Source organism: Argiope bruennichi, chromosome 1, assembly GCF_947563725.1.
Source record: "Argiope bruennichi chromosome 1, qqArgBrue1.1, whole genome shotgun sequence".
NCBI lineage: Eukaryota > Metazoa > Arthropoda > Arachnida > Araneae > Araneidae > Argiope > Argiope bruennichi.
The window spans coordinates 104,411,271-104,426,285 of record NC_079151.1 but is presented as its reverse complement, the minus strand read 5'-3'; the positions used below and the strand labels follow the sequence as shown (position 1 = coordinate 104,426,285).

General features: G+C 30.9%; 1 protein-coding gene across 1 annotated transcript; it reads right to left on the bottom strand.

Annotated features, from left to right (window-relative positions):
• Positions 1 to 1,784: 1,784 nt before the first annotated feature.
• On the bottom strand, positions 1,785 to 14,767 carry LOC129974018 (transmembrane protease serine 9-like). Its single transcript, XM_056087531.1, has 7 exons — positions 14,711 to 14,767; positions 13,752 to 13,782; positions 11,744 to 11,805; positions 10,708 to 10,796; positions 8,500 to 8,768; positions 6,119 to 6,270; positions 1,785 to 1,976 (listed from the first exon to the last, which is right to left on the bottom strand). Exons 1-7 carry the CDS (start codon positions 14,762 to 14,764, stop codon positions 1,785 to 1,787), a joined length of 849 nt encoding a protein of 282 aa, XP_055943506.1. The 5' UTR covers positions 14,765 to 14,767.
• Between the last annotated feature and the right edge of the window lie 248 nt (positions 14,768 to 15,015).

Here is a 15,015-nt window from a genome sequence, read left to right as displayed (position 1 = left end):
CAAAAAAAAAGTTGCACTCTTTTGTAGTAAAAACCTATTGAGTTAGTAAAGGTATCTAATTAGTAAATAAACGTTTGAAATTTTCAAATGTGACATTGTAACGATGGTTTAATTTCAAACTTGGAACACTGGAAAAATCTGATTCCTCAATAGTATACGTTTAGCACAATAAATTCTCTTGATCCTAGGTTAAATAAGAATTCTAAGAATTCTCAGAGTTAGTTAGAGTTTTAACTAAATTAAACTCAAACACTATTCCCGGATGCTGTTGGTAGTCGTTGGTAGTTATTGTTACATAAATATGTATTAGTAAATCCTAAAAATATGATCAAACGACACTTTTCTCAACAGATCTTTAAGTCATTACGACTTTATAAAATTGCTGTATTTACAAGATTTGGATCCGAAAGATTATTACAATCCAATAATATTCTGAAATAAATTAATTAACACCGTTTACCTAACGTTGTTTGATAATTTTTTTTGAATGATCTTTTTATATTTCTCAGATTATAAACATTAATTGCAAGATAAAATTTTTATCCCCTTAATAATACAAATTTATTTTTGATGTGTGATAATTCTCACACTATTACTTAATCTTTCTAATGACAGATAATTGTACATTATCGCAATTACATTGATATAAAATACACCAGTTTCAAAAGTTCAACGTTAAAAGTGATTTAGTTTAATTTCATTTAGTTCAAGTCATATTCATTTTTAAAACGGTAGGAAAATATTTTGGAATTGATTCCATAAATTTTAAAACATAACAGTGAGATGAGAATGATACCCGAACCGGCATCTACTGTTCTAAATTTCTACGCCAAATAATATCCAGAAATTTGACTAAAGCATAAATTGTGAAAAATTAATTTCTTCGAGGAAGAGATAAAATTATTATGTTTTTAGAGTATTATGGTCCTATATTAAAACTGGATTATATTGTTAAGAATCTGTAATACTGCATAAACGTGCAGTTAGTTTTATGTCAAGGAATATAATTTTTTTAGATATTTTAATAGCTGTTGATAAGATGCCAAGTCAATGATACTGTCATTGGCAACCATTTGACGACTAATTCGTCGACATTGGAATAAAAATAAAAGTACCCAAAATTACTGGAAGTTTGTCGATATCTGAAGTAGGAGAAAAGATACAATATCATTCAAGAGACTTCTTCGTCCTGCCACGGATATTATAAATACTCGATAGGCAAATTGAAGCAAGGAATTAAGCTAAAAACTCTCTCCTGAGTTTTGATGTCCAATGGATATGCTATGAAATCTCTACATTCTTTTTGTATCGTCTGCTATCTTGTTAAATAGGGTGCCATTATGTAAAATCCGCTCAACAGTTTTTAAAAACTAATTATAATGGATTGATTTTAGTACTTAAAAGAAATTAACTTTTGAACATTTAATTTTTCAATTAGTTAATTTCTTCCACTTTTCATCTAATTTTAAGCTTATTAACTTAGACGTAAAGAAATGCAAATTTTCAAACAACTCTAAAAAATTTGAAGAAACTTCAGATTTATTTTTACATATGTGGAAAATTATTATTTATATAGGGTATATGCTTTGTAACCTCAAGAATTTAAAAAGCGCTTATATAAAATGTAGCAGTCGGCCACAACAAATCCTGTCGATACTGCTACGTTCAGTGGTGGCGGGGTGATCGGCTGTACGCATGAAGAAGCGTTTATATATTCAAATACATAGTGAAATACACTCTTGCTATACAAAATGAATAAATTTATTTTATTAGAAGAGAATATTTCATACAAAGCAGATGTCATTGTGGTCACCGACTGTTTCCTTGATCCAGTTGATGTATGAAGCAATCATCGTGTATACTCTAGGTGCTTTAGGTATGAAACATCCGTAGTACGAAATGAAAGATGCCACTCCAATAGCCACAGGCTTACCACTGTCTGGATCGTTGTAAACTGCTGGACTTCCAGAATCCCCCTGAAAATATTGAGATTTGTATTGTATTAAAGATTCTTTTCTAGAAATATTTTATTTAATGGTGTTCAAAACTTGAGTCAAGAATAAAAAGCTATGAAGCCATTTATGATTCTACTGTTGAGTAATATAATTCTGAATAAATCAATTTTGCATATTTCACTATTAATTTTGTGCTATTAAACAATTCGTTAATAAAAACAATTATTGGAATTTTGATTTCAAATATGTAAGTTATAATAAATGTTTGTCATTGAATCATTGTTATTCTTAATCAATTTTGGTTAATAGTTTATAAAAATAATAATATTTTCTTTAATTTTTCCTGAAGTCTTTAGTATATTTCGGTAGTACTTATACGCAAGCTGTTGAAAAATTTTAAAAAATTATAATATTAAAATGGATAAATATACAAAGAAATTATTTTGTGTTTATTTCCATGAAAAACAGGAGTAAAAGATTTCAAAACTATATTTTAATAAATTCTATATTTATCACGAATTTCCCTTTATTTTTTTATTGTTTTCAAATTTTGAGCAGGGAAAAAACTTTAAAATACAGCGGCAAGATTTTTAAAAGCAGTGATGGCTCCTCAGCTTAAAATTTAGCAGTGTTATAAAAACCCCAACTTTCTAAGCGATTGTGATTAAAAAAATACTACATTGCCCATAAGTAGTCTAAATTTTTTTTTATTTCAGATCTACAATTGAAATTCGTTGCATTTCTTTTTCTTCATGAGCACAAAAGCCCCTTGCAGACCTTGGCTGCCTCAACCACGCACACTTTCCAGCGCTTTCTACCCCCTGCAACCCCCTTCCAGTTCTTTAGCCTCAGAACACTCAGGCTTTCCACATCATCCAACCATCCTCCTCTAGTTGGAGGTCTTCCTCTAGCTCGAGATGCCATAGGATTTTTAAAAGTGCTTATTTTGAAGATGCTGTTTTCAGGGCATCTTCAGATATGACCAAGCCATTTTAACATATTGCTCTGGATAACCAATGTTACCTGTGGTTGCCTATAAAGTTTGTATAATTCAAAATTGAATCTAGTTCGCCAACATCCTCTTTCTAGAACTGGGCCAAAGATAGTTCTAAGGGTTTTTCTTTCGAACATGTTCGGAAAACGCTGCGTCCAAGTTTAACTTGTATAGAGCAGAACAGGCATAATAAGAGTCTTATAAATTCTTAGTTTAGTTTTCCGACTAATTAAGTAGGATATAAGTTGTTTTTTCAGTCCAAAGAAACATTTATAGCCATTTTTATTCTGTTGTCAATTTCTGCTCTGAGTTTAGTATTGTCATTAATCATTGTGTCAAGGTAGTTGAAATGATCGACAATTTCGAAGGTATGACCGTTAATACACAGAGGAACACTGTGATTTATAGTTGAGGGCAGGAATTCCATAAATTATCTACGTTGATGGCAAGGCCCATATTTATGGCAGAAGTTTCCAAAGCTTGAAAGGCCTCACTGCCCTTTCTGATCATCCAATAATATCTATATCATCTGCATAGGCCAGCAGTTGAATGGATCTATCCCACAGAGTGCCCTTTCGGCCTAACCCACTTTCTCGAATACATTTCTCCAGGGCATTGTTAAAAAGCAGACAAGCTCAGCAAAGAGCTCAGATAAATGTTTTTGGATTTTAACCCTGCATTTGACATTGTTTGACCCTAGTTAAAATAACAAGTTTAGTAGGGATTCCAAACTCTTCCATTGTTTCAAATAGCTTGTCTATTTTTATACTGTCGTAAGCAGCCTTAAAGTCTATAAATAAGTGAAAAGTTTTGATGTTATATACTTTAGTTTTCCAAAAGTTGTCTTAAAAGTGTGAATTTGTCCTAGAGTAGATTTTTTCCCGTTGCATTTCATGTATTTTTAATAACCAGTATATGATATAAATTACTCGTAGGTTTGTCGTATTGAGAAAAAAATTGACAAGATAATTCATAGCAAAAAGTATCAAAACCTTCCTTTCCCCATGTCCGTCCACTATCTTCCCTCAGAAAGCTCGATAACGCTGGTCCAAAAATAAATAACAAATAGAATCGCAATAATGACCTGAGATAGTCATTGATTTTTACATCTAATAATTAATAATTATTGATTTCTCATAAAAATTTCATCCGAGTAACATTTTAGAAACTGAACCGCGTATCTTTTTTCAGAGGGTTCTTCTGGCAAAAAAATATCAATAAAACTAGGAATTTCTGTCAAGACAACAAGAACATTAAAAAATAACTCATGGGTATCCAAATAAGGGGAAGTTTGGAATAAGAGTAACAAAACTAATTAGCACTGCAAGCCGGAAATACTCTGATTGCTGCTCCATCTTTGCCAAATTGTGTAGTCTTTAATAAGCAGCACAACGAATCACTCTGATCTGGGTTTATCTTGCGTTTCCATTACAGATTCGGACATAGTTCGTTCTTACGTTTATTAAGGTGATCTTTTTCTTAGATTTTCATAGTTTTTTTTTGTTTGTTTTCGTTAATTATCGAGCTCTACATGTGACAAAGTAAGCATAGAGTATCAAAGACTCACAGTGGAAAAATAGTAAAATTCGATTTAATTTTTAAAACTAAATTCAAGTGATACTGCATCCCTGCAGGCCTAATAATAAGTCACCACTATTTAAATTTAAGAATGCAATACACGTCTCTTCTTTCTGCAATTAATATAAAAATAAAATAAGCATTTCTTCTGCTTATGCACAGAATAAAGAAATCGGAACGATTGAAATGCTGTTCCTCTAGATTGTTCTTTTTTTTTCTGAAGAAAAACGTATCAGTTTATTCCGACATTCACTTAGAGTCTAAATGCCCTAACAGGAAATTAGTGATTTAAATGTAACAATAAAATTAAATGGTGTAGGGTATAAATGTATAGATTAAAACATTGAGAGTTATATGCCGTAGTTCCATTGTTTCTAAATGAGCCTAACTTGTAGAGGATTGTTCTATCGGCTGTCTTTATACTATTAAGTCTACTTACATTCAGTACAAGACTTTGTTTTATATGAGATGCTTCTGATTTCTGATTGCGTCTCTGATTTTACTATTTATTGCTTATCAACACAAGATAAAATAGAAAAGTTAAACAGGTTTAATTATAAGTTACTGGAAAAAAGTTATTTTTAAATGAAAATTTTTTCTTAAGACCAAGAATTTTCCCCCATTTTTTTTTTACTACATATAGATAATGATCATTATAATTTGTGGATAATGATAAAATAGCAAAAATCCATTTTTTATTTATTCATTTTTTCCCTACATTTTTAATGAAATTCTTTAATAAAATATTATATTGTTACGAATCTATGATGCGGCTTCCCAGCATAGTTGGTTCCATAGTAGGTCCCAGAGCTTGGCCACCATTTGGTGACTTGGCGACAAATTTGGAGACTTTGGCGCCAAAATAGATTATACCCGAAACATTGAGAATTTTCCCGATCCGTCTAGTAGGAACCGAGTTACGCCTCGAACGTGCCTGATTGGTTGAGAGGCTTCTAGCCCCGCCTCCTGAGACCTATAAAAGGAGCAGCCTGCAGCTGCCGAGTCGTCATGGACCAGTGGAGTCAAAGAGTCGTCGGAAGCGACGGTAAAGAACTGGACTTCCAGAGATAAGCGGAGCAGCGACGGATTGAAGCTAGTGCTTAACTAAGCTGTGTGCTACTGTCTGTAGTAGAATCTGTTGTATGATGCTGTTGTATGCTGCACGTCTCGGCTGAAGATAATCATATTCTGTGTTGTGTATAGTTGTCGTCTTTGTGTTGTCCTGTGTGTCTTCGTGTAAATAAACGTCGTTGTTTTATTTTCTACTGACGCCTGCTGATTGAGCGTTCTACACACCATATAACTCCCACTATCCAAACGAACCCCAGGAAATGTCGTAACAATATCATTGTTTGGGGATAGTTTTTCATTTTTTTGCTTGGATTTCGTCAATCACAATATATTAATCAGTATCCAGAAATTAAAATTGGAAATGACTGGTTACTTAAAGTATGCATTCAGAATTTTAGTTTCAGTAATACCAAATTGTTTTGTGCTTTTGCACCGAATTGGGTATTCACTCTTTCAGAATGGTGACAAAGAAAAAAAAAGTCAGATTTAACAGCTGAAGCAACAAAACCGATATACTCACATAGCAAAGTCCTGTTGGCTTTTGCGAATAGACACAAATATTCTTATTTGTTATATTGATGTCCTTGTGCTTTGCAAAAATTTCTTTGCATGTATGTCTCGGTAGGATAGATAGCTCAGTCGTCGTCATGTATTCTGCAACATCATTTCTCCCTGATTGAGAAAATACTCAATAAATGAGACAGAATGAAAAATTAATTTCTGGATGAAGAAAATTTTACATTAGTTTAATATTTTTCTAGTTATTCAATTTCAAGAATTTTTTGAACAGTAACGATACAAATGGAGACGAATTTCCCAATCCATCTCAGTCCATTTTGACAGATAGAATCATAGTTGTAAGTATGTAATTACCACTCTGTTGGAAAAACAGGGACCTTCTAAGAATTGAATTTCATTTAAAAACTTTCCAATACAACACCATATAACAAAAATATAATGGATGAAGAAATTTCTGGATGAAGAAAATTTTACATTAGTTTAATATTTTTCTAGTTATTCAATTTCAAGAATTTTTTGAACAGTAACGGTACAAATGGAGACGAATTTCCCAATCCATCTCAGTCCATTTTGACAGATAGAATCATAGTTGTAAGTATGTAATTACCACTCTGTTGGAAAAACAGGGACCTTCTAAGAATTGAATTTCATTTAAAAACTTTCCAATACAACACCATATAACAAAAATATAACACCATTTTGATCAAAAAGCTCTCAGAATGTTGTCTGAAAACAAATAGTGTAGCTTATAAGTCAAAATTCATTGTATCTGCCTCAAAGTAATCACTAGCTGCGATGCATTTCTGTCGCTTTTTGTCTAATAATAAAAACATGGCTAAAAATCTTTTTTTTTAGAAACTTTTTAATTTTTTTAATCGAAACAATGGATTCAAAAGGTGAAAGGTAAGAGATAATTTCAACCATGAGAATAAGAGAAAGTCACTGGGTATCATATCAAGTATATGCGGAACTTGAAGCACTGTTTATGTTGTTGTTACTTATGGCACTTGTAATAGACAAGCCCGCTGAAATCGAGTTAGTGCATTAGCTTCTGAGGATAAAAGCCCCTGAGCACCTGAAGCAGAAGTCTGCCTTCTAGCTCATATAAAGATGACACTCACACACTCGCTTGCTTAGTTCATTTTTACAGTGGGACTCTTCCACACACCTCACAGATAGAACACAGGGTAAAGAACGACCATGCCCGAATCCGGGAGGCACAAATCATGGGGAAGACTACCCTAGGCTAAGACGCCGGCTAAACTGACTTTCTTGAAGGAGGTAGTTCCACCAGATCTGCTCGCCTTTGTATAGACAGTTTATTACTCATTTGGTCTGTAAATATCGCGTTTTCCGGCTTCCTAGCCTAGAGGTAGCTCTTCTTCCCCGTGATCATCAGGGCGTCCCTTGTTCAAGTCCTGGTTCGTGCATAGTTGTTCATTACCCTGTGTTTTACCTGTGAGACGTGTGGAAGAGCCCTCCCCCCCCCGCGTTGAAAAAAAAGGTTATACGATTGAGTGTCAATTTCTTATGAGCTAAAGTTAGACCTCTGCTCTCGGGTGCTCAGGAGTCCTTACCCTCAGAAGCTACTGCACCCCCATCTCACCGATCTCTTGGACTTGGTTTGAACTGGGTTCAATCCAAGTGGGATAAGCAAAAACATCTTTTTTCATCTCTCTTACCACTTGACCAGACTTTGTTTTTGATTCAAAATTATTTGAACAACTGGAAAAGCAATGACACGCAACCTTAAATAATTTTTTTAATCAAACCAAATGAGATAGCAATTTGTTCAATAAAGACTCTTACTGTTAACCGAGGATCATCGAACACCAGTTCTTGAACCTGAAATCTTGTTTTATCAATCTTAGTGAACAGTTTATCAGAGTCCGGATCACCTATAATGAATTCTTTAGATTTTTAAATGTTTTATACCATTTAAATACTGTACATTTGATAAACAGCTATTCTTAACTTCAAATCGTTTAGCATCAGAAACTTCGTTGAGAAAACAAACTTAAATGCATGTTTCTTTCCTAATAACATTCGCCTTTTTCTAAAAATCAACATAATGAAAATTCTTATTGGAAACAAATTATTTTTCAGACGATAAAATCGAATTAATTCCTGACTGTTTTTTTTTTCGAACTTCGAGAGGTATAAAACGTGAAGATACTGAAAATCTTGAATTCGAATTTTTTAGACGATAAATATTATCTCTATACTACATATACGAGAAAGTAAAAAAAAATTCAAATCAGAAAAAAAAAATGAAATTAAAAGCTATGCTATTCATTGTTATATTTGAATTTTGAAATAGGACGATATTTTTTTCTCAATGTAAGTACACATAATGGTATATCAATGAGTAAAATTTCTTACTAATGTATATCGATCCCCATCCCATTGTTTGTACAGTCTCAATATCGAAAGCTCTATCATCCTGCGGCAAGCAAATGGGCTGTATCCATTTATCCATCTCCAGTGGAGAGCACATTCGTAAAATTGCTATATCATTATCCAAGCTCTGATTTGCATCGAACTGAGGATGCGCCACCACTTCTTGGAACTGGATGCGTGTTTCTGGACCTTCGCGATTGATGTTACCAACGATTCCATAAAAGGATGTGGCTGGTGGAATTCCGTCCTCACTGTTAAGTAAAAAAAAATGATAGATAGATTGGTTACATATTATAAAAGTTGGATAAAGTTGAATGTAGTAGTAAAATTACATATATGGTAAAAAAAACGATATTAGATCAATTAGCTCATGCCACACTTTGCCCCACGAAATATAGGTACTTGAAATTATGGAACAAAACTTACACCTAAATACTCTGATACATTGTAAAGTGCAAGCAAATGGTATAAAGCTGAGAAATAAAATAATGATTTATCATTGTACTATGTTATAGTTCATTTTTCCATGCACAGTTTAAGAATTATGTCTGTCTGACAGCACAATAACACAAAACTGCTCTAAGATGTGCGAATGATATTTGGTATGTGGATTTTGCCACATTTGCCATCAAATTTGAAATGGGGCTCATTCAGAGGAACTTTGTCTGTCTGGCAGTTCAAGTACAAATGAACTAGATAGCTTCAAAGCGTAAAGATCTAGAATAGTTCAAATTTGGTACAGGGGTAGCCATTAAATTGCAAGTTCTGATCAAATTTTGTATAAGATGTGTCAAAGGTTGAGCGCATATCGGTCTGTAATTTCGCATGCGAGTAAATATAAACGTAACCCATAAACGTAAAGACAAATATATCACATTTGGTCCTGTGATTTTGTAATTGCAGTTATAGTATTTACAGTATCTGAGACAAATTTTGTTACAAATCAGTAGGAATAAAGGCATAAAAAATACATATTCGCGCGGTATATTTATAAAAACGCTACATTTACACCAAAAATCTATATTTAGTAACTATTGATTGTCTTTCCCAAGCAAGACATTACCCGTCCTAATCCAAGGTCTATAATTTTATGCCGGAGACCATAAGAGCTTTATTAAAAAGAAAACGGAAAGTTTTGGGGAGATTACTTCCTTTGGTTCTCTCAATGGAGGACACTTCAAATATGAGTATGAGAAGCTTTCAATATGGTGGTTGGTTCTCGCCATCCGAGTTGCTACAGAAATAGCGAGTGTCAGCTGTCTCCCACAGATGATGGAACGTGTTTCTCACGGAAAGGGCTTTTTCTGAGCATTTACGTACTTTTAGAGACATCACCGGTCACTGTGATGGCCCGAAATACTCAGGACATTAAAATAAATTTAATGTCATTTAAATTAAATCAGTTTGACTTATGAATAAGCGGGATGTCGTGCCTTGTGCTGTTGTTCCACTGGTTTCATATTGTAAGGAATTCTCTTTAAAAAATAATTTTCTAAAAATACTGATATTTGAGCCACTGGCAACATCACATTTTTATAATGCTATATTTTAGGTAGAGTAGTTAATATACTGGAGTGACATTTCATTAAAGGAAGGCAGAAATTAGAATGTAGTTATTTATGAAATTGATGAACGGCAATGTCATAATCTTAAAATAAGTTTCCGTCATTTTCAGTCAATATATAGTCATACTTCTGAAAACACCAGTTATGGAGTGGATAAATTAATAATTTATTGCTTCCCTAGAGAGTTTACAGTAATGTCTTTTTGCATACGATGCCCAATACCATATCTACTAACACCGTAAAACATTCAGAATATCGAATACCGTCTTGGAGATATTGTAGAATAAATTGTGTAATAGGGATAGTGATAGAGCTTATTTTTACCAATTTTGCAGTTAATTTAGCATATTCTCCTCTGAGAAAGGTTGGTGTCATGAGATTGTATTGTCCAATTTACAACTAACCACAATAATTTTGTTATGGTGAAAGTCATTGTATCATACAAGATCTAGATATCTAGATGAGAGCACATTTATTGTAGTTATGTTTCATGAGTGAATACTATTGCTTTTTTAGGGATATTTTGAAACTAAAATGGCGATGAATATTCTTCTAATATTTTTAATGCAAACATATTTAAAATGCGACCTCTTTGAAGATTAGTAAGAGTTTTCAGAATACTTACAATTGCACACAATGAGCTGCAGTCATTACAATAGTTGGAGAAATGAGGGTTGAACTGCAGGCGAATGTGCCATTTAAATATAAAGCAACCTATAACAGACAAGTTACTAATTACACGTAAATGAATCCAAAATACATCAATAAATCATTTGACTGAAATTATTCATTTATTAAAGGGATTATTTATGCAACAACGAAAAGCTGATACAATTTTATTTTAAAATATAATATGCAAAGATTTTGGAGAATGATCAATAAATATGTGAATTATATCATTTATATCATTTTATTTTACATAAAATACCTTCAGGTTTTCCATTGATTTTTTACGCATAATGTATAAATATTGTTTATGGCATGTATGATTTATTAAGTATTTCTAAAAGACATTTAATACAAATTTTTTTTAATTCCCTTAAAGAATAATTCTGTATTTTAAGTCAAGCAAAGAATGGTTCAAGCTTAAATAAATAAATAAAGGATTCTTCTGTTGGCATTTCAAGTTTTATCTCAGCAAAGCGTATCAAAGTTACGATGAATGATGGAGAATTATATTAGATATTAAAAGATTATATATGTTCTCTTTTTCTGGTTTCTGAATAATGAAAGGTAAGGAAAAGAGTTCGGGAAGCTTTATAGTTTTGATATATTTCACTGTTTATATTCTGCTTTTTAATTGTTTGAATTCCAATTAAAGATATACTTCAATAGATTGTATTGCTATAGACTATAATTGAGCTTGTAAACTGAACTTGTAACAAAACTATAATCGAAATATTTTTATAAAAGAATTTTTGAAAAGTCAAAATGTCTTTTAAAGATTAATTATTGAGAATTGCATGTTGTTGTAGTTTAGAAGCTGAATTAAATAAAAATACTTATTTACTCCCTGTGGATTGCTTAGTAATGAAAATTTTTCTCGAATAAGAATTCACATATCTTTTATTGTTTACAATACAGCAAAAACTTTTAATTTAACATAATAATTTTCATAAAATTCGAAGCAATCAAATGAAGAAAATTTTATTTTTACTTACCATCCAGGGAAATTCACCTTCTTTTGCTTCTCTTCCATTTACAATCCCAGAATCCAAATTATCTACAAGGGAACAAAGGCTTAGTAATTACATTAATTTCTTCATTTGCATTTGTTTTGTATTTCTTAAGAGCGTTAATGCTCTACATTCCAGTGAAAAAATAAAAGCTTGTGAATGTTGCAAAATGCGAGCTTTAGTATTCTGCAGTATGAAAAATAATTAGAACGAAAGTGAATATCATATCTAAAAATACTGTTTTTTTTTTCCATCAACTCTTTTATTTCAAACAACTATCAATTAAAATATATGTTTTAAAAACAACATGTTTCCGACATTTAAAAATTAGAAAATCTATTTTGATCTCATTAAAATGAAATATAAATCTTAAAAAATGAAAAATGAATGCCATATCTAAAATCGTCTGCATTTTCTTTAGTCTGCTATTAATGAAATTATTTGCTATTAGTTTTCCATTCGGAAGTCTTTTCTGAAATAAATTAATGCAAAATACATTTTAATTTATTAAAGTAAAAAAACTTAAAAGTCAATTAACTCCGTTTAAATTTTCTTTGAAATAAAATCTTTACCGATTTTCTATGGCCTTTAATATAATTAACAGTGAACATGGTTTGTTGCTAAATCTGGTAGCTCTGAATGCTTTCTTATTATCCGGTTTATCTAAGAGAAATATAATAATATACTTTATTGTATAATAAAAATAATATGTATTATTATCTATTATTCTCTATTTACAGAAGAAGAGCAGCTGTATATTTATTTGTGATTGACGGTCCGATTTATCACCGAATATCATATGAAAAGAATCAACATTGCCATCTGCAGCTATAAAATTCCAGTCTTAATAAACAATTTATTTATTTATCATATTCTGATGCTTTAATAAAGTAAACAGAAAAGAACGCCTTCTCATACACCTGTATCCGTAACTTTTCTGGTCACTGAAAAGTTTGATGGATATTTCATGGGAATTTTATTAAACATTGGAATATTTACAGAAGATAAAACTTAAATAACTATGTAGAGAATTTACAAACATGTAAAAATTATAATAATTTAAAACCGCTTACAGCGGTTTTACACTTTGAAATGGGATAGAAAAATTATCTGGATTAGTAATAATAATCAGAAGGATATTATGAATTTAAAAAACATATGAGTTTTGTAATTACTACAGTTGTTATCATATCATAGTAGATGAAAAGGCAGCTAAAAATCTAATATAAAATAATTTGGTAAATGGTTACAAAGAAACTCTATAAAAAAGATATTTATAGATATATATGAATGTGAAGAGAGAGTGGAGTTATTTGTCTCCCCCTCCCCTGATCCTTGAGTCTAAGACATTCGATGCTGAAGACAAGGGAGGAAAAAAAATATCTCTATTTTCACTGAGAATTTTAATTATCCTATGAATTTTTTTCCTGGAGAAGAATCTATTTGCGGGTCTTTTCAGCTATTCTTTTTCAAGGCTTTCTGATGGTTTTCTTCATAGGTCCGGAGATTGAGAGAGTGCATTCCGCAGCATAATGAGGTGCCATGGCAATACTGCACTGTTCACTGTCCTACAAGTTCAGTCTTTTAAGGCAGTCAGGAAAAGGGCCCTGTTCTGAGAAGAAAATGAGATCCTCTTTTATCCAATTAGTGAGTCGAAGACTAACTGAGGGGAAGATATTAAACAATTTTCTGACTGTATAATTATTGCTAGAAGATATTTGCCATTCTTTTAGCATATTTTTCCAAGAGAGGGCTTTTATATGTAAAAAATATTTACACCTTATTTAAAAAAAATATATTAAATATCTATTTCAGAAATTTTTAGGTCAAATTTTCTAACTTTATTATAATTTTGATATGCATAATTTCGAAGCAATAATGATTTTGGAAGGCTTTGGCATATTTTTGGAATGTAAAAATAGAGATTATGCATTTCTGTCAGCTATTTCATTCGAAATTCATAACTTTAATGACAAAGTTGATGAAAACTTACCGGTTATTCCATTTGAATTTACTGTCATAAACTATAAAATGAAAAAAAATAATTAAGAATCTTTGAATATTGTATTGTTTTAAGAAAACTAAAGCAGCTCATTTATTAAAAGTTCAGCGTCTTTTGAAACTTTTTTATTAATTTTTTTTCCAGATTTATTACAACTTGTTTCAAATCTATTCCCTTTAAAATGTTTTATTCCTAAAGTGATAATAAATGAATTATTTTAAAAGTTAGCTTTTACTTTAAGAAGATTTTTTCTATTTATTTCTCATTCCTTTGAGTATTATAAATTATTAGAATTTAATTCATCAAACACTTTTTTATATTGAAAAATTAAATGTAAGCAATATTTCCATCAAGAAACAACATATGTAAAATGTCTTACTTTAAATTGAAAAAAAAAAAAAATTCAAAAAGTGCTTCATATGCATCGAACAGTAGTATTCAAGCTTGGGAAATCTATCTTTAAAAAACCATTATAATGTTTCAATATTGCAAAAGCCTTAATATTGTATTTAGAAATATTTCAAGAACTTATTACACATCATTTGTTTACGAATTTTCTAATGCAATATAAATGCCTCTAAAATTATGCGTTTTAAGAAATTTTGTTGAACACCATTTCAAAATCGTATTTAATTTAGTATTCTTTTTAAGAATTTTTCAGATGATAATGTTTTTACTCATACTTTACTAAAAAATTAATCCTATATTGAAAATATATTATAAAATTCCTTTGTTAATTTAGAATTTTTATTCTAATTTTCTAAAAAAAAATTTCCGTTTTTTACTGTATTTTATTCAATTATGGATAAGAAATCAATGCATTAATTTACAAAAACATGAATATATATGACACTGCATAGCTCTTTTATTTAGAATAATCTCTATAATATATATCGGATTATTATTGAGTAAATAATTCTTCAAAAATCCATAATGAAAGTGATACTTACTGTCAGATTTATGCAACAAGTCCACAATATCATATAACTCAACAGATATTTCATTATTGTTTGCTGAAATGAAACAAAAACAATTGTGAACCGGATTGAGAAAATGTTGAAAAATTTAGTATTTCTCTAGTTGAATGTTATTAACCATAAAAGAACCATTGGAAGTGGTTTCTCAAAACTCTCTTTCATAATTTCCGATGAACGTGGTTTCCTCATTCGCATAAAGTTGTAAGGTTTGGATATGAACGCAAATGCCATTGAACAACGTTGAAAAACAATAATTACGAAGAAAATTTATCATTTTT

Excerpts from the sequence above, each read along its gene's own strand:
- LOC129974018 (XM_056087531.1), bottom strand. The coding sequence starts at position 14,764 with ATGAAATATCTGTTGAGTTATATGATATTGTGGACTTGTTGCATAAAT. Across the intron at positions 13,783-14,710 it reads CTTGTTGCATAAATCTGACA|TTTATGACAGTAAATTCAAA; the intron begins GTAAGTATCACT and ends TTCATTTTATAG. Across the intron at positions 6,271-8,499 it reads ATGGGGATCGATATACATTA|GGAGAAATGATGTTGCAGAA; the intron begins GTAAGAAATTTT and ends TTTCTCAATCAG.